The following is a 20,015-nucleotide window of genomic DNA, read 5'->3' on the forward strand; positions in this document are numbered from 1 at the left end:
GGTTAGTTAACACAGTGTCCAAAGAAGGGCCAGAAGGATACAGAATGGTGTCATCTGCGTAGAGGTGGATCAGAGAATCACCAGCAGCAAGAGCGACATCATTGATGTATACAGAGAAACGAGTCGGCCCGAGAATTGAACCCTGTGGCACCCCCATAGAGACTGCCAGAGGTCCGGACAACAGGCCCTCCGATTTGACACACTGAACTGTGTCTGAGAAGTAGTTGGTGAACCAGGCGAGGCAGTCATTTGAGAAACCAAGGCTGTTGAGTCTGCCCATAAGAATGTGGTGATTGACAGAGTCAAAAGCCTTGGCCAGGTTGATGAATATGGCTGCACAGTATTGTCTTTTATCGATGGCGGTTATGATGTCGTTTAGGACCTTGAGCGTGGCTGAGGTGCACCCATGCCCTACTCGGAAACCAGATTGCATAGCGGAGAAGGTACGGTGGGATTCAAAATGGTCGGTGATCTGTTTGTTAACTTGGCTTTCGAAAACTTTAGAAAGGCAGGGTAGGATAGATATAGGTCTGTAACAGTTTGGGTCTAGAGTGTCTCCCCCTTTGAAGAGGGGGATGACCGCGGCAGCTTTCCAATCTTTGGGGATCTCAGATGATACGAAAGAGAGGTTAAACAGGCTAGTAATAGGGGTTGCAACAATTGCGGATAATTTTAGAAAGAGAGGGTCAGATTGTCTAGCCCAGCTGATTTGTAGGGGTCCAGATTTTGCAACTCATTCAGATAATCAGCTATCTGGATTTGGGTGAAGGAGAAGGAGATTTGCGACCAAGCTTGATTGTCTTGAGATGTTGCTTCAATATATCAACATAATTTCCCCTCCTCATGATGCCATCTATTTTGTGAAGTGCACCAGTCCCTCCTGCAGCAAAGCACCCCCACAACATGATGCTGCCACCCCAGTGCTTCACAGCTGGGATGGTGTTCTTCGGCTTGCAAGCCTCCCCTTTTTTCCTCCAAACAAAACGATGGTCATTATGGCCAAACAGTTCTATTTTTGTTTCATCAGACGAGAGGACATTTCTCCAAAAAGTACAATCTTTGTCACCATGTGCACTTTCAAACCGTAGTCTGGCTTTTTAATGGCGGTTTTGGAGCAGTGGCTTCTTCCTTGCTGAGCGGCCTTTCAGGTTATGTCGATATAGGACTCGTTTTACTGTGGATATAGATACTTTTGTACCCGTTTCCTCAAGCATCTTCACGAGGTCATTTGCTGTTGTTCTGGGATTGATTCACACTTTTCGCACCAAAGTATGTTCATCTCTAGGAGACGAACGCGTCTCCTTCCTGAGCGGTATGCCGGCTGCGTGGTTCCATGGTGTTTATACTTGCATACTATTGTTTGTACAGATGAACGTGGTACGTTCAGGCATTTGGAAATTGCTCCCAAGGATGAACCAAACTTGTCTTTTTTTCTGAGGTCTTGGCTGATTTCTTTAGATTTTCCCATGATGTCAAGCAAAGAGGCACTGAGTTTGAAGGTAGGCCTTGAAATACATCCACAGGTATACCTCCAATTGAATCAAATGATGTCAACTAGCTTCTAAAGCCATGACATAATTTTCTGGAATTTTCCAAGCTGTTTAACCTCTCTAGAATCCAGAAAAATGTAGCACGCCAAATTCAAATATATTATTATAAAATTCTAACTTTCATTAAATCACACATGTAAGATACCAAATTAAAGCTTCACTCGTTGTGAATCCAGCTAACATGTCAGATTTCAAAAAGGCTTTTCGGCGAAAGCATAAGATGCTATTATCTGATGAGAGCACAACAGTAAACAAAGAGTGTAGCATATTTCAACCCTGCAGGCACAACACAAAACGCAGAAATAAAATATAAATCATGCCTTACCTTTGATGAGCTTCTTTTGTTGGCACTCCAATATGTCCCATAAACATCACAAATGGTCCTTTTGTTCAATTAATTCCGTCCATTTATATCCAAAATGTCCATTTATTTGGCGCGTTTGATCCAGAAAAAAACAGCTTCCAATTTGCGCAACGTCACTACAAAATATCTCAATAGTTACGTGTAAACTTTGCCAAACATTTCAAACTACTTTTGTAATACAACTGTAGGTATTTTTAAACGTTAATAATCGATCAAATTGAAGACGGGACTATCTGTGTTCAATACAGGAAGACAACAAACTGACGCTACTTTTCAAGTCAAGCGCCTCTCTCAAAAAGTACACTTCAAGTGACACTCATTCAAGATGGCCGTACTTCTTCATTACACAAAGGAATAACCTCAACCAATTTCCAAAGACTGGTGACATCCAGTGGAAGCGGTAGGAACTGCAAACAAGTCACTTAGAAATCTAGTATCCCAATGAAAACTCATTGAACAGACAGTGACCTCAAAAAAAGAAAAATCTGAATGGTTTGTCCTCGGGGTTTTGCCTGCTACATAAGTTCTGTTATACTCACAGACATGATTCAAACAGTTTTAGAAACTTCAGAGTGTTTTCTATCCAACGATACTAATAATATGCATATCTTATATTCTGGGGATGAGTAGAAGGAAGTTGAAATTGGGCACGCTATTTATCCAAAAGTGAAAATGCTGCCCCCTATCCTAGAGAAGTTAAAGGCACAGTCAACTTAGTGTATGTTAACTTCTGACCCACTGGAATTGTGATACAGTGAATTATAAGTGAAATAATCTGTCTGTAAACAATTGTTGAAAAAATTACTTGTGTCATGCACAATGTAGATGTCCTAACCGACTTGCCAAAACTATAGTTATTTATTTTTTTATGTAAATTTTTTTTATCCCCTTTTCTCCCCAATTTTCGTGGTATCCAATCACTAGTAATTACTATCTTGTCTCATCGCTACAACTCCCGTACGGGCTCGGAGAGACGAAGGTCGAAAGCCACGCGTCCTCCGAAGCACAACCCAACCAAGCCGCACTGCTTCTTAACACAGCGCGCCACCAACCCGGAAGCTAGCCGCACCAATGTGTCGGAGGAAACACCTGCACCCCCTTGGTTAGCGCGCACTGCGCCCGACCCGCCACAAGAGTCGCTGGAGCGCGATGAGACAAGGATATCCCTACCGGCCAAACCCTCCCTAACCCGGACGACGCTAGCCCAATTGTGCGTCGCCCCACGGACAGAGCCTGGGCGCGAACCCAGAGACTCTGGTGGCGCAGCTAGCACTGCGATGCAGTGCCCTAGACCACTGCGCCACCCGGGAGGCCCCTCCAAAACTATAGTTTGTTAACAAGAAATTTTGAAAAACGAGTTTTTTATGACTCCAATCTAAGTGTATGTAAACTTCCGACTTCAACTGTAAGAGTGTTTTTATTGGGGGAAAATAAACATGAATAGATATTTATATGGATTTTTCATTTGATTGTTATTTGTTGTTGTCTGTATTGCATTTGTTTTAGGCATACGGGCAATGAAATGTACTGAAATTGATGTATAGTTGCATATTTTCCTAAGCTTGGGTCCCAGGAGAAAATATATTTTTGGGGGGGTTCCAAGCTGAAAAAGTTTAAGAACCCCTGTTTTAGGCTATCTTAAAGTTTAAACTTTAAGACCTAACTGTACGCACGCCAAGTAGCCTACATGCCAATCATCAAATGCTTTTTGGAATGGGCAGAACAAGTTCATGTCGATCCACAAAGGCAAAAAGGACAATGTCAGAGTTTAATTCAATAATAGAAAAGTTGCGAAATGGAGATTTGAAAATAAAGAAAAGGGAGGACCAGAAAATGTATGTTTGGGGAAGATTTGGTGAAGTGGTAAACGAGGATGATAGAAGTGTTATGTGTGATGATTGTGAGGCGCTGTTAGATACTGCTGGGAGTCGGGAAGCAAGTTCAGGGAGTGCATAATTTAATAAACAAATGAACAAAACAAGAAACACGAATAACGCACAGACAAGAAACAGAAACAATGACACCTGAAGAAGGAACCAAAGGGAGTGACATATATAGGGCAGGTAATCAAGGAGGTGATGGAGTCCAGGTGAGTCTGATGACGCGCAGGTGCGCGTAACGATGGTGACAGGTGTGCTCCATAACGAGCAGCCTGGTGACCTAGAGGCTGGAGATGGAGCACAGGTGACAGAAACCATCTGTAGAGGTACTATCTTGATCAAGATCATAAAAGCTGATAGTATTCATCCACATAAAATATGCGTACATGCCAAACTGAAATCCTATCAGAAACATGTTGGGTCAAACTGATGTAATTTGGAAATTTGGCACCGAAAATCTTTTCAGTTGTCTTTAGAGTCAGGCTATTGCATTTTGTCCCCGGTTCCTAAACGTCTTTGCTCCACGAAAGAAGCAGAGACGACAGAGAAAACTTTACTGATAGCAACTAGATTTATGCATTGATTCAATTGATCTATTACATTATTCTGGTGAGCCAGGGTTTATTTAGTCTTATATGACAACATATAATGACAGAAGAGAAGCTGCATGTATCTAATTATAGACAAGTTGACTAACAACTAAAATGTCTGAAATTATAAGCTGAAACATGCTGTATCTAAATCAGGCCCAAAATAATACTGCAAACCCTGTCAATAAATAGTTCAGCTGTCTCTGACTGTAGCCTACAGCGCATTTTCTATATTAGCGGGTTAGGTTCCAGTGTGTGCCTCAGATTTTAAATGTATCAAATATAGTTGAGTGATTGTAGATGGGTTGTTAGCAATTGCGGGTGGGTACAGGTGAACAAACAGCTGACCCGCCCACCTCGAGTAGATATGTATAGGAGTAAGGTGACTAGGCATCAGGATGTATAATAAACAGTAGCAGTAGTGTAAATTATGATTGTATGTGAGTGTGTGTGCATGTGTAGTCAGTATACATGTGTGTACATGTTATGTGTGTGTTGGAGTGACAGTGTGCATGAGTGTGTAGAGACCTGTGAGTGTGCATAGAGACAGTGCCAAAATCTAACTCAAATAGTCCGTGTAGCCATTCTGTTAGCTATTTAGTAGTCTTATGACTCAGGGATAGAAGCTGTTCAGGAGTCTGTTGGTGTCAGACTTGATACACCGGTACCACTTGCTGTGTGGAGGCAGAGAGAACAGTCTATGGCTTTGATGGCTAGAGTCTTTAACGATTTTCCATGCCTTCCTTTCACACCGCCTGACATAGAGATCCTGGATGGTCGGGAGCTTGGCCCCAGTGATGTACTGGGCTGTCTGCACCACCCTCTGTAGCGCCATGCGATTGAGGGCGGTGTAGTTGCCATACCAAGAAGTGATGCAGCCAGTAAAGATGTTGTCAGTGGTGCAGCTGTTGAACTTTTTGAGGTTTTGAGAGCCCATACCAAACCTTTTCAACTTCCTGAGGGGGAAGAGGCGCTGTCGCACCTTCTTCACGACTATGCATGTCTGAGCTCTTGAACCCGCTCCATTGCAGCCCTGTCGATGTGGCTGCAGTGTACTCCCTGTTCACCCATTTGATACAGATGATGAGTTTTCTCTGTCTCTGCACATGCTTAGTTAACCAAGCATCATACATGTAATTAAACAGCCACTATGAGGTTGTAATGTAGATTTGACCTGCCAAAAATGTATGTGTGCCAGCCATGGGTGTCTCCCCCCCCCCCCCCCTCTCTCTCTCTCTGTCTCTCTCTCTGTCTGTCTCTCTGTCTCTCTCTCTCTGTCTCTCTCTCTCTGTCTCTCTTTCTCTTTCTAGCTGCCTAGTTATTTGTTAGAGAAATGAAGAAATTCAGTAACAGTCAACTTCACCCACAGGACCATTTCCATGACTCTGCAGGTGGAGGGCAGCTGTTTGTTTGATTGAAAGAAATATGAAGGCCAGGGCCAGTGGGGGAAGTTGATTCAGTACACTCTTTATAGACACTTAGACACACACACAAACAGAGAGCTCTCAGGATAAACGCACTGTGTCCAAACCTAACTTCTGGATTGCATGTCTGTCTCTTCACATTTGTTGTTGTGAGACATGGCACTAGCTGAATGCGCTGGCTGGCTTTTGTTTATGGTGTAATGGTGTTGTCTTCAATTATTGATCACTGCTGGTTGGGTTCCTCAAACATGCTTTTAAGGGAGCACCTGTCAGGACAGGAGAATCCTGGAGGATCCTGGGTAGGAGGACTGTGGCAGAGAGGCATCACCCATTAGGGGAGGTAACATCCATGACACCACACAAACATTTGGCTGACCCTGGTCCATGGTCCCCGATCGGTCACAGGGTTGTTAGGGTGGGAGTCCTCCTATGGCACATTTCATGTCCAGTCAGATTTGAGACAGCAGTGAACCCAAGACAGATTGATCTGTGCTATTTCTGGGGGTTAGTGTTATGTGTGTCTTGATTAACGATGTGTAAACCAAAGATCTACAATTTGTTAGCCAAAGATCTACAATTTGTTAACAAAAATTACAAGAGCAAAGGTTTAAAAACCCAAAACTGATTTCAATGCATTAGGCTATTATACAAACGCTTAACTTATTAACCAATACATTTATAATGAATCTGTTTAGTTACAGTATATACTGTAGTCTATATGGGAAATTAAAACTGCCTCACTCTTTCGCTAGCTCATGTAACAATTGTGAACATACTGTATCAGAATGCCAACTCCAAATTGCATGAGTTGTCAGGTTGAATTGTTTAATCAAGGCTAGCAGACAAGGCTAGTGGTGTGACAATGACAGACTGCGTAAGCGCTATGTGGACTGGAGCAGGAGACTGCTGATGAAGCTACGCTGTATCTAGCTTACAGCTCAGATAGATGCTCTCCCGTCTCCTTCCCTTCCTCTCTTCCCCTCCCCTCCCTTCCTCTCTTCCCCTCCTATTTTCCCTTCCCAGGGGGTGATCTTGAGGCCTGTCTTCTGTTATGGAGGAGGGTGGGGGAGGGAATCAGCTGCTGAGGGCCTGCTGGATATCTGATCAAGGCTAGTGTCCCCACCATTTGATATGCCTCTGGGAGGAAAGCTGCTAGTACTACTACTGCTGCTACGTCTGCTATTCTCGGTGCTAGAGAATACTACTGTACTGTTGATAATAATGTCAATATATGCAGTTATTCATGTCCTTATTGAGTGAACCCGTTTGCTCTTTGATTCTTTTATGTTGCATTTTCAGTCGGTACAGTATAATATTTAGAATTGCGTTATTATATTTGACGTGATAATAACAGATATATTAATTTGCTACTATTTTGATTTAAAGGGAATGTAATCAGCCTAGATTGATTTGGTGAGAGAGAAAGACTTCTGTTCATTAGTTGTGTATCTGTACTCTCTGTGTGGTTTGATTGGAATCGGATTACATACATACGTCTCCCTTATGTATCCCTTGTGGGCATCTTATGTCTAGTGGGCTTCTGTCCAACCTCCAGAGAGAGATGCAACTGGATGACGTGGTGAGAGAGGGGGGAAGGAGACAGAGAGAGTGGTGACAGAATGCAATGACATCATTGATTGGAGAGGTTGCAGATGGACACGTGGATCTCGCTGTGTCTCTGGAGACGGGGTACTGAGTAGGCCGCTGATCTGATCCAGGAACAGATGGACCGTTTGGGCAACAGAGCCTAACCCACCACAGCTTACCATTCCTGAGGGAGATCACCCTGTGGTGAAGCATGGCTCTCACCCACATAGATCTAGAGGCAGGACTGAGATTCACCCACATAGATCTAGAGGCAGGACTGAGACTCACCCACATAGATCTAGAGGCAGGACTGAGACTCACCCACATAGATCTAGAGGCAGGACTGAGACTCACCCACACAGATCTAGAGGCAGGACTGAGACTCATCCACACAGATCTAGAGGCAGGACGGAGACTCACCCACACAGATCTAGAGGCAGGACTGAGACTCACCCACACAGATCTAGAGGCAGGACTGAGACTCACTCACACAAATCTAGAGGCAGGACTGAGACTCGTCCATACAGATCTAGAGGCAGGACTGAGACTTACCCACACATAACTAGAGGCAGGACTGAGACTCACCCACACAGATATAGAGGCAGGACTGATACTCACCCACATCGATCTAGAGGCAGGACTGAGACTCACCCACACAGATATAGAGGCAGGACTGATACTCACCCACATAGATCTAGAGGCAGGACTGAGACTCACCCACACAGCTCTAGAGGCAGGACTGAGACTCACCCACATAGATCTAGAGGCAGGACTGAGACTCACCCACATAGATCTAGAGGCAGGACTGAGACTCACCCACACAGATCTAGAGGCAGGACTGAGACTCACCCACACAGATCTAGAGGCAGGACGGAGACTCACCCACACAGATCTAGAGGCAGGACTGAGACTCGCCCATACAGATCTAGAGGCAGGACGGAGACTCACCCACACAGATCTAGAGGCAGGACTGAGACTCGCCCATACAGATCTAGAGGCAGGACTGAGACTTACCCACACAGAACTAGAGGCAGGACTGAGACTCACCCACATAGATCTAGAGGCAGGACTGAGACTCACCCATACAGATCTAGAGGCAGGATGGACTCTCAGACTTTTAGAATTTGTCTGAGACAACCAAACTCTTTTAAGCAGGTTAAGACTCACCCAAACTCACCATGTCAGCTCTAGTTTGGAAGCAGGACTTTCAGACTCGTCTAGCTCTTTGAGGCAGGACTTTCAGACTCATCTAGCTCTTTGAGGCAGGACTTTCAGACTCATCTAGCTCTTTGAGGCAGGACATTCAGACTCATCTAGCTCTTTGACGCAGGACTTTCAGACTCATCTAGCTCTTTGAGGCAGGACTTTCAGACTCATCTAGCTCTTTGACGCAGGACTTTCAGACTCATCTAGCTCTTTGAGGCAGGACATTGAGTGTGATGAAGGCACAGATATCTTTGGATAATTCTATAAAGTGGCAAATACCTGGTACAGAAGTCTTGTAGACAAAATAGCCCTAATTATTATCATTTAAAAAAAAATATATATATATTTGATTTAACTAGGCAAGTCACATTTTTACATTAAGTTGATTTGATTGTTGTTGTTTGTTTTATACCCAAATTATTTATTTGAACTATATAGGTTGTTTTGCTATGTGTGATGTTGTAAGACCAACACATGACTTTGGAGATGTTTCTGTTTTCTTTCAGCCATCAATGAGTTCCCTGAGGATATCTTCACCACCTACCAACGCACAAGAGGAGCTCTCCTGCTGCACATATTTGCGGTATGTGCAGCAAGTTTACCATGTGGTTCAGTAAATCAGGCATGTGTTGTCGACTGTGTGTGTGTATGTGTGTATGTGCATGCTTGCGTATATATGGGGCATGTTTCTGGTGTGTGTGTGTCCATCCATGCACTAATTAGTGGACTACAATATTACCCTACTGTGTCCTGGCCACTTCATTCGGGATAAGTTGTGCAGCTCTCTGTCTCTGACAGACAATTTTATGACAATTATAAATATTCTGTCAGCCTTGTGTCGTTGTGTATGACCTGGTATCTTCCTGTCATGTGATGTCCTGGGCTGTGCTGTGAACAACACGGGTTGGTTTGGACACAGTGCCCCAGGAAGGGCCTGTCATCGCAGTCTTACACAACAAAAGTCACATTAAACATGCAGCCTCAGATGACTCTGCTCTCTCTTTGGCAGGAAAAACAACATTCTACTTTGTGAGGGCATGATAGAGGATAGCAGGATATGTGTACAGATGTTTCTCTCTCTCTCTCAGGCCCTGTACATGTTTTTGGCATTGGCAATCGTCTGCGATGACTACTTTGTGATGTCGTTGGAGAAGATCTGTGAGGTGGGTGAATTGGAGTCCCAATAACAACCTCCTCTAGGCCATAAACCTCCTTCCTCTCCTTATTACGCCAGTGAGGTGTTGATGTGATGTGTTTGTGTGTTGGCAGTGGTGAAAAAAGTACTCAATTGTCATACTTGAGTAAAATTAAAGATACCTTAATAGAAAATTACTCAAGTGAAAGTCACCCAGTAAAATACTACTTGCGTAAAAGTCTAAAAGTATTTGGTTTAAAATGTACTTAAGTATCAAAAGTAAAAGTATAAATCATTTGAAATTCCTTATATTAAGCAGACAAGACAGCATGATTTTATAGCATTTTTTTTAATTTATGGATAGCCAGGGGCATGCTCCAACACATACTTTACAAACGAAGCATTTGTGTTTAATGAGTCTGCCAGAGCAGAGGCAGTAGGGATGACCAGGGATGTGTGTGAATTGGACCATTTTCCTGTCAAACTGTAACAAGTACTTTTGGGTCTCAGGGAAAATGTATGGAGTAAAAAGTATGTTATTTTCCCAAGGAATGTAGTGAAGTAAAAGTAAAAGTTGGCAAAAATATAAGTAATACAGTGAAGTACAGATACCCAAAAAACTACTTAAGTAGTACTTTAAAGTATTTTTACTAAAGTACTTTACACCGCTGATTGATAGGTAATGTATGAGACTTCAGTATGAGACTGTGCTTCTTCCCTCTGTGTGTCTGTCAGAAACTGGACCTGAGTGAAGATGTGGCAGGAGCTACGTTCATGGCTGCTGGCAGCTCAGCACCAGAGCTGTTCGCCTCGATTATAGGTGAGGCGGGCTGTCTGATACTCTCACACAAACACACTTACACTGTACAATACCATTATTAGTATGTAGACTGTGTGTTCAATTCTCCACATTGAGTAGGTTTGAGATCAATGTTGTCTAAGAGGTGATCATATTGGGTTGATAGCTGACTCTCTCTTTACCACACTCTCATTCTCTCTCTCTCTCTCTCTTCCTTTCTCTCTCTTTCTCTCCTGGAGGTGTGTTTATCACTCATGGAGATGTGGGTGTTGGAACCATAGTGGGCTCAGCAGTATTCAACATTCTATGCATCATCGGTGTGTGTGGAATCTTCGCTGGGCAGGTGTGTTTGTTTGCGTGCGTGCAATCTCCATGTGCCTCAGTCTGTATTAGTGCACACTGCCAGAAGGAGACCATTGTCTTAATCACAAATCACACATACTGCATGCTGTAACACATGCTATCTTATGCCCAGTGGCGTAGTGCAGTTTTGCACCGAGCAAGAAGTCTGGGTTACTTCTATTTGTTTCCTGCCTGTGAATTTGATGGCAAATCAGTTCTTTCAACATAGCTCGCTAACAATGCTAGCAAGCTAGTTAGCTAGTGTGTTTGATTTGAAAACACCAACCTGTTCTTTGGTTGTTTCTACATTCTCCTAACCCATGAGGACGACTGCATTGGATGACGAGCTGGCAGTGATGAATTCATTGCTCAGTCTGAGAATTCCTCTGACGTTTTGTGCCGCTGTCATCATTTAGTGAGTGGGAACTTCATCTCGTACAAGACCGAATCAACGGCTATGGAGAAGTCGCAGTCAGATGGCGGGGAAGGCGAGGTGCCGGTGAGACCCCTTGAATGGAGAGCGAACTGTGCTGCCTGCATACCACTGAAGGACCTGCTCATCTCCCCCTTGTTGACAAACCCCTCCCTCTGCTCGACTGTCACTCCGTCTGTTGGAGGCTTGAAAATCCCAAAACGTTCAACTAGCTGACAGTTGTCGTAGTAGCTACATGTAGCTACATATATATTTTATTTTCAAGCACCTTCAGATTTTGGTAATGAAAAGCTCTATATAAGCTGAATAAATAATAATAATAATTAATAGTATTATTATGAGGCTGAGAGAAAACGTTGCAGTTTTAAAGCACATTTCCTGTAATTCTAAACATCTTTATTCATGGCTTATGACAAGTTCATATGCTATCTGGGGGGGTCCGACCTCCGGGGTACCCCAAACCCCAACCCAAATAACACATACAGTATTAGATGTGTATATATACAGTATATACAGTTGTGTACCAGACAGATGCCCACATGATCCTAGCAAGGGTTTTACCCTAAAACAGTTAAACTGACGGGATTATGTCATCATGTTTTTAAACTGTGTTTTGTCTGATAACTGCAACAGAGCAAAAAGCCCTACTGGTCTGGTTGCATTTAAAGTGCTGCCTGCTGCCTGCTGCCTGCAGCCTCAAAGACTATCAACTGCTTTTGACAGGACAAGAGAAACAACGATAGCACTGAGGAGTAGACTTTTGTTTTTTAAAATTGCTTTGTTTTGTAGCTACTGAAGGTTTTTAACTCGTGCACATTTTTCTAAAGGAGTACGCTAATGGTATTTGCTTCAATAGTTTGTATTAATTGTTAATTTTAATGGAACTGGTTGGGTTGCCTTAAGCTCTTGTTACCCAACGTCACCCGTAGTCATCTCACTACTGTATTACTGTAGCTGCGTCGTTCCACCAAATGAGTGCCTTTTGCATCCCTTTGATATTTTAAGTAAAAACATTGTGCACCAATATTGCATTTTAAAAGCCTGTTATATTCAATGAAGTGCCCTTTAATATAGACCACATGGAGAATTCAATAATTCCAATTTTTTAAAATAAAATTCAGCATTTTGACATTTCCTTCCGTACAGCCTTTGTGACGTCCAGTAAGATTTTAACCCACCTAAACCCAACATTTCTCCAAGTTTTCACCATCATTGTAAAGCCCTCGTTATTTTGTTACATTGACAAAGTCATTTCTTAAGATTATTATTTATTTCATGTGATTAGTGATTCATTTGAAGCTTAAAAATAAACCTTTTTTAAGATCAAACCTGTTATGTGAACTGAACTCTCATTTTAATATGGTAAACTAAACTCCTTTTTAAATATTTCCTTCAAAAGAAACATTGAACATCTAATAGTCAAATCATAGTATAAAAGCAGGTGAGCTGCTTCTACTCTTTTTCACAATTATTTTGTGTTTTGTGGTGGAGAACTGAGTGGGTCGAGCATAGCACGTCAACCGTGTTACCCATAGATAGACAGGCTAGAAATGTTTTAATAATACATTTTTTTGTGAATCAATTGCCCCTCCCTGTTTCACACAACAAGGTCACAAGGGGTCTTGTGGCTGATTTAGGCTGAAATCGTCAACCCTGTTACGGTCAACCCTGTTATTTTATTTGTCACTTAATAAGTACTTACTATAGTTGTATTTTATTTAACCTCTGGAGATGGGAAAACATGTTTTTTATTAAGTTTAACATGTGCTCTTTATGACAGAATGTTACAACTCTTTTTCACTAAGTTACACTTCTCAAAAGGCACCAAATTGGTGGAACGACTTAGCTATTGTAGCGAGGTGTCCTTGACTTGGACAGTACCTTTGTTTTCCTTAACCTTTCAGCCTCCATAGTGCTAATGTAACCCTTTATGATATCACATATCACAGCTGAGTTGATATGTCAACATCAAGGTTACAAAGTTGCACAACACTAAAATAACATGTGATCTAACCACAATGGCCAAGAGGATAGTCTATTTCCACGGTTCTTGGAACAACTTGATATATTGAATGTGCGTATTGAATATAGTGTATATGACTCTTGTTGACCTAGTGTTTAATCTAAGAACGTGCACAAAAGGAATGTGAAATCGATTTCACACTTCCTCACTCACCAACCTTTCTCTCTCCCTCTCTTTCTGTCTCTCTCGGTCTCTATCTGTCTCACTCCTCCTTTTGTCTTTCTCTCCTCTCTCTCTTTCACCCCTCTCTCTCAACCTTTCTCCCACTTTATTTCTCTTTCTCCTCTCCTTTCCCACTCTCCTCCTTCTGCCTTGTTTTCTCTCTCATCCAGGTGGTGTACCTGACTAAGTTTGCAGTGTTCCGTGACTCGTTCTACTACACTCTGTCTGTGTTGGCATTGATTGCAGTGAGTAGCTGATCATCTCATCTCTAGTCTACTTTACATAATGAGGCCATTCAAACTGATAGAGCCCCCAGTGGCTGTTAAACCTTAATTTACTGTCTAACTGTCTAGCCCACTGGGCTACTAGAGGGTTGTGGGGAGGAGATGGTCAAGCAGCTGCTTGTGTGTGTGTGCGTGTGTGTTTCTGGGACTCTCTGTAATATAACAAGAACCCGGTCCATATATATGTTTCAAGCATCTCAGAATAGGAGTACTGATCTAGGATCAGGTCCCATCTGCCCACGTAATCATATTCGTTGTGATCTTCAAGGCAAAACCGATCCTAAGTCAGCACACCTACTCTGAGAAACTTGATACATACAACCCCTGTATGGTATTGTAGAAGACACTGCATACCGTTTCACACTATCATACTTTACATAATGAGGTCATTCAGACAGAGAGCCCCTAGTGGCTGTTTAACCCTCATTTCCTGTCTACTCCACTAGGTTCATAGAGAGGCCCTGTGGGCTGATAGACAATCATCATGAGATTAAGAGAGTAGTACAGAGAGAGTACAGAGAGAGATCTCACAGAGACTTCAGAAACTCACTGCATACTATGTCATTGCTTTTCTAGTAAACAGTGTACAGGAAATGTTTTTGGACTGTGTTGCTTTCTCACAGCATCTGTCTGACAGTAATTAGACACACTTGATGCATCGCGACATTCAAGTTTTTCTGAGTTAGAAAAAAAAAGGGTGATGCTCTTCTCCCTAAAAGTATGTACTGTTTAATTAATTCATTTTTTTATTAAATGTTTTCCCTCTTTCATTTTGTCAGTTCATCTATGATGAGAAGATTGTGTGGTGAGTACCCCGCAGTGTGTTTACCTTGTGTCTCAGCAGAGGGTGTATGTGTGTGTGTGTGCGCACCTGCAGACATGTGACTCTAGTCTGTCTGTCTCTGCAGGTGGGAGAGCTTAGTGCTGGTAGTGATGTACTTTGGGTACATTCTGATCATGAAGTGAGTTCCACTGGGACCTGTTCCTTCCTGCCTCAAAGACACACACACACACACACACACACACACACACACACACACACACACACACACACACACACACACACACACACACACACACACACACACACACACACACACACACACACACACACACACACACACACACAGTAGAGCACCTGAGCGCACGCAACAAATAGTAAAATCCACTTATATACTCATACTTTGCACTCACTAAGTTACATAAACTCTCAACTGAATATGTAAAACATTTTCTCTTTTCTCACATCAGATTTAACACCAGCATCCAGAACTATTTCTCAGGGGAGGAAGACAAGAGCCTGGCCAACAGTAACACGGTGATCAGCAGCGAGCTGGAGGATGGTAATGGTTGTTATGACAGTTACATATGGGATGATCTGTCCAAGCCGTTACTCTCTCCAGGTAAAGGTAACCAGGCAGGCTTTATGGTCACCTCTCAGCCAACCCTCTGGCACTCTGACTGGCCTTCTATCAAAACAACTACTCTACTGTATCTGGTTGTTCTAGTAAACCTAGAAACTACTCTCAGGCCCTACTCTTGGCTCTTCCTATCTGGTTTAACATTGTCAACAGTGCTTTCCACTTTGGCTTGATGTCGTTCGTACCCCTTTGTAAACTCTTAGATCTGATCCTTCAAACAGAGTTACAGACATTTATTTTCTATAACTACGTATTTTAGACTTCCACTGACTTTCACTGTGTCTTTAACCGAGTGACTCTGAGAGCTCTCCTCTCCTGTCTGGTCTAGTAGAACCAAGCTAACCTCCCTGCTGCCGTGTGGCAGCCCTGTCGCTACTGTATAGAAGCCTGTCTGTTTAGCTTTACTAAACCTAACTGCCTGCCGTGACCTGGTCTGTCAGATGTGAGATGTATTGCTGTGCTGTGCTATGCTGTGCCCTGTCACGCCCTCTTCTGCTGTGTCAAGTACAGTCCATTATTCCAGAGTCACAACATGTGCATGCATCTGTAAGGGTGTATGTGTGTGTGTGTGTGTGTGTGTGTGTGTGTGTGTGTGTGTGTGTGTGTGTGTGTGTGTGTGTGTGTGTGTGTGTGTGTGTGTGTGTGTGTGTGTGTGTGTGTGTGTGTGTGTGTGGAGACATTTATATGTGTGCGTGACTGTGTGTATGGTATGTGTGTGTGCCTGTGCGTGCTTGCATCTGTATGAGTGTGTGTGTATATGTCACACACACACACACACACACACACACACACACACACACACACACACACACACACACACACACACACACACACACACACTGAAGGTTTTAGTCTGCCTCACTCTGATGGCTGATGTGATCTCATCTGACAGTGTCTTCAGGGGGGCTTCAATGGGCCTTGAACTGGGCCCAGTGGGGCCCACTCTGCTGTCACACAAACACTTTAATTACACCTCCTGACATACTGTATCCTCCGGCTGTTTCAAGTTTCAAGTTTTCAAGTTTTAATGTTAAAGTTTTAATGCCACGTGCACAATTACAGTGAAATGCCTTTCTTGCAATCTCCAAACACAACAATGCAGTAATCAATATCAATGTAGGACTAAAAATAACATACGGTAGAACAAAAACACAGGAAATAAAAATAAGAAGAACACGAGAAAGTAACAAGCTGGTGTGTGTATGTGTGTGTGTGTGTGTGTGTGTGTGTGTGTGTGTGTGTGTGTGTGTGTGTGTGTGTGTGTGTGTGTGTGTGTGTGTGTGTGTGTGTGTGTGACAGAGAGTCTGCTGGTCTGGCATGTGAGTGTATTAGGCACGTGTGTCTGGCCATCCTTGAAAAAGGCATGTCTTTGTGGTTGTATACAGTACTGTAAGAGTAAAACAGCATGTCATCTCCTTCGTCTTGGTTGGTGTGTACAGTTAGTCCTACTTGATGCGTCTGTCTGTGTTCTATATCTCACCATCTCTGTGTATCTCCAGTGAAGCCCACTAAGAGGTACAGTCGTAGCTCTGTGGTGATGGTAGATGAGATTATCAACTCCAGCCCTCCTAACTACCGTTTCCCCGATGCCGGCCTGCGCATCATGATCACCAACCACTTTGGCCCCAAGACACGCCTCCGCATGGCTAGCCGCCTCATCATCAATGAGGTGGGTGAGGTCACTGGGGTCGGGGGTCCGTCAGGCTTATTGGAGAGGAGCTCAGTTAAAGTGATTTACTTAGAAGTTAAGAAAGCTCGGCTAGTTCAGTTATTTTACTAGTGTAAATCAAATCGAATTTTATTGGTCACATACATGTTTTTAGAAGATGTTATTGCGGGTGTAGCAAAATGCTTGTGTTTCTATCTCTAACAGTGCAGTAATATCTAACAAGTAATATCTAACAATTTCACAACAATACACACAAATATAAAGTAAAGGAATGGAATTAAGAATATATAAATACTTGGATGAGCAATGTCAGAGCGGCATAGACTAAGATACAGTAGAATAGAATAGAGTATATACTTATGGGATGAGTAATGCGAAATATGTTAACATTATTAAAGTGACTAGTGTTCCATTATTAAAGTGGCCAGTGATTTCAAGTCTATGAATATAGGGCAGCAGCCTCTAATGTGCTAGTGATGGCTGTTTAACAGTCTGATGGCCTTGAGATAGAAGCTGTTTTTCAGTCTCGGTCCCAGCTTTGATGCACCTGTACTGACCTCACCTTCTGGATGATAGCGGGGTGAACAGGCAGTGGCTCGGGTGGTTGTTATCCTTGATGATCTTTTTGGCCTTCCTGTGACATCGGATGCTGTAGGTGTCCTGGAGGGCAGGTAGTTTGCCCCCAGTGATGCTTTGGGCAGACCCCACCACCCTCTGGAGAGCCATGCGGTTGCGGGCGGTGCAGTTGCCGTACCAGGCGGTGATACAGCCCGACAGGGCCTTCTTCACTACACTGTCTGTGTGGGTGGACAATTTCAGTTTGTCAGTGATGTGTACGCTGAGGAACTTGGAGCTTTTCACTTTCTCCACTACTGTCCCGTTGATGTGGATAGGGGGGTGCTCCCTCTGCTGTTTCCTGAAGTCTACGATCATCTCCTTTGTTTTGTTGATGTTGAAAGGTTATTTTCCTGGCACCACACTCCCAGGGCCCTCACCTTACCGGTAGTAAGCTAGGTCTACTGGAGAAAAGTACATTGTAGGATGATTTACTATTGTAGAAAGCTAGGAGAGGAGTACAGCTTCCAGTGATAATTAGCCGGTGGACTGCATGCTATAATCATACTTGGCACATCATATCTAGTAGAACCAGAACTGTGTTGGTGAAAATATCCTGGGGGATATTCATAAAACTTTACTAGCTCATAAAGTAACTGTTTAGAGAGGGGAAACACATACATATCCCAGTAAATCAGGTGGGTGATGTTGACTGTGTGTGTGTGTGTATGTGTGTGTGTGTGTGTGTGTGTGTGTGTGTGTGTGTGTGTGTGTGTGTGTGTGTGTGTGTGTGTGTGTGTGTGTGTGTGTGTGTGTGTGTGTGTGTGTGTGTGTGTGTGTGTGTGTGTGTGTGAGCAGCAACAGAGGTTGGTGCAGGCATCTAACGGTGTGGACAACGTGACCATGGTGATCACTGATGGTAAACCTGAGACCTTGGAGAACGGCACTGTACCAGAGGACAAGACTGTTGAGGAAGAGGAGGGAGAATCCCTGAATTCACCCTTCACCGTCCCTGGTGTGTGTGTGTGTGGTGTGGGAGTGTGTGTGTGCATGTATGTGTGTTATATCTTCAATTACATTGGCTGGTAAACCAATAAGCTACTTTTACACACTTTCACACCATACTGAAACTGAACACTCACCTCCTCAGTGTACTCCATTGGTTGTAATGAAGCTGATCTGCTGTTCCTTGTTCCCTCCACCAGGGGGCTGCAGGGGGACAGTGAAGTGGCTGATCTCCTGGCCCATCCTGCTGCTACTCTACTTCACTGTGCCAAACTGTGCCAAGCCTCGCTGGGAACGCTTCTTCATGCTCTCCTTCTTCCTCTCCACCGTGTGGATCGCCGTCTTCTCCTACTTCATGGTCTGGATGGTGGGACACGTTGGACATTCTTTAGAACGTACATGTCACTGTCATTTTGTGTTCCAAACCAGAGTTGAAAAAGTTTGATCTTTATACAAATGATCAGTGATGAGACGTCCTGATAACCAATCAGGTAGGGAATCTCTCTCTTCTAGTCGCTAGCTAGCTCTGACACAGTGCTAGATATAGGCTACCAACCAAGGTGCATGTTGTTTGGAAGATTTCTGTTTAATTCGTTAAATGTGTGTCTGTGTGCAGGTCACCATAATTGGCTACACTCTGGGCATCCCTGATGTGATTATGGGAATCACCTTCCTGGCAGCTGGCACCAGTGTCCCCGACTGTATTGCTAGCCTGATCGTTGCTCGACAAGGTACATCACTGCTCTCTTTTTTTCGCTATCTCTGTCTCTCTTCAAAATCTTTAAAAAGAATTGTACCAGTGTACAGTATACTGTATAGTCTGTACAGAATTTTCCATATCTTTATGTCTATCCCTCTCTAGGTCTTGGGGATATGGCGGTTTCCAACACCATTGGTAGTAATGTCTTTGATATCTTGGTGGGACTGGGGCTCCCCTGGGCGATACAGACCATGGCTGTGGACTATGGTTCTGAGGTAAACGAACTCGGTCTTTACACTGTTTTCCCCTCAATGGGCCTATGTTACTACTGCTTATCAATACTTCATGCCTCTTGATCTTGATCTAAAATTCTTTCTTTCCCTCTCTAGGTGATGATCAATAGCAGAGGGCTGGTCTACTCTGTGGTGCTTCTTCTGGGCTCTGTGTTTCTGACAGTGAGTTATTAAAGGAGACGTCTCTCTCGCTCTCTTTCGCTCTCTCTCTAACACGCTGTCCCTCTGTGTCCTGCAGGTTCTGGGGATCCATGTGAATCATTGGAAGTTGGACCTGAAGCTGGGTGTGTACGTGCTGGTGATGTACGTCATCTTCCTGTGTTTCTCCATCATGATCGAATACAACGTGTTCACCTTCGTCAATCTGCCCATGTGTCTGGAGCAGCTGTAGGACGGCCTACACCACCAGACAGGTGTCCCTGCTGAATTATAGACTCACATAGCCCTCTGAATCTAAACTTAGCCACTAACTACTCAATCATTTCTATCCTGAAATCCCCCTCCCCCCCACACACACATACACTTCTTTTACACACCTCTTTTTCATTCCAGATGTAAATGTCTGCCCTTGCTATATCCCTTTTCCATTCCTT

The 20,015-nt window shown here is 43.5% G+C and overlaps 1 protein-coding gene across 1 annotated transcript in view; it reads left to right on the forward strand.

Moving 5' to 3' along the window:
• Nucleotides 1-19,813, forward strand: part of LOC120023237 (sodium/potassium/calcium exchanger 4-like) — a 41,470-nt gene extending 21,657 nt beyond the window's left edge. The window contains exons 3-17 of the mRNA XM_038967282.1: nt 9,108-9,184; nt 9,690-9,764; nt 10,472-10,556; nt 10,775-10,878; nt 13,666-13,740; nt 14,559-14,584; nt 14,688-14,741; nt 15,031-15,122; nt 16,700-16,869; nt 18,283-18,439; nt 18,630-18,796; nt 19,046-19,160; nt 19,292-19,404; nt 19,519-19,584; nt 19,661-19,813. Coding sequence (XP_038823210.1) covers nt 9,108-9,184; nt 9,690-9,764; nt 10,472-10,556; nt 10,775-10,878; nt 13,666-13,740; nt 14,559-14,584; nt 14,688-14,741; nt 15,031-15,122; nt 16,700-16,869; nt 18,283-18,439; nt 18,630-18,796; nt 19,046-19,160; nt 19,292-19,404; nt 19,519-19,584; nt 19,661-19,813 — 1,529 coding nt within the window. The remainder of the gene's footprint in view (nt 1-9,107; nt 9,185-9,689; nt 9,765-10,471; nt 10,557-10,774; nt 10,879-13,665; nt 13,741-14,558; nt 14,585-14,687; nt 14,742-15,030; nt 15,123-16,699; nt 16,870-18,282; nt 18,440-18,629; nt 18,797-19,045; nt 19,161-19,291; nt 19,405-19,518; nt 19,585-19,660) is intronic.
• The last annotated feature ends 202 nt before the right edge of the window (nt 19,814-20,015 follow it).

The sequence above is a fragment of the Salvelinus namaycush genome, chromosome 28 (genome assembly GCF_016432855.1).
Source record: "Salvelinus namaycush isolate Seneca chromosome 28, SaNama_1.0, whole genome shotgun sequence".
In the NCBI taxonomy this organism is placed as follows: Eukaryota; Metazoa; Chordata; class Actinopteri; order Salmoniformes; family Salmonidae; genus Salvelinus; species Salvelinus namaycush.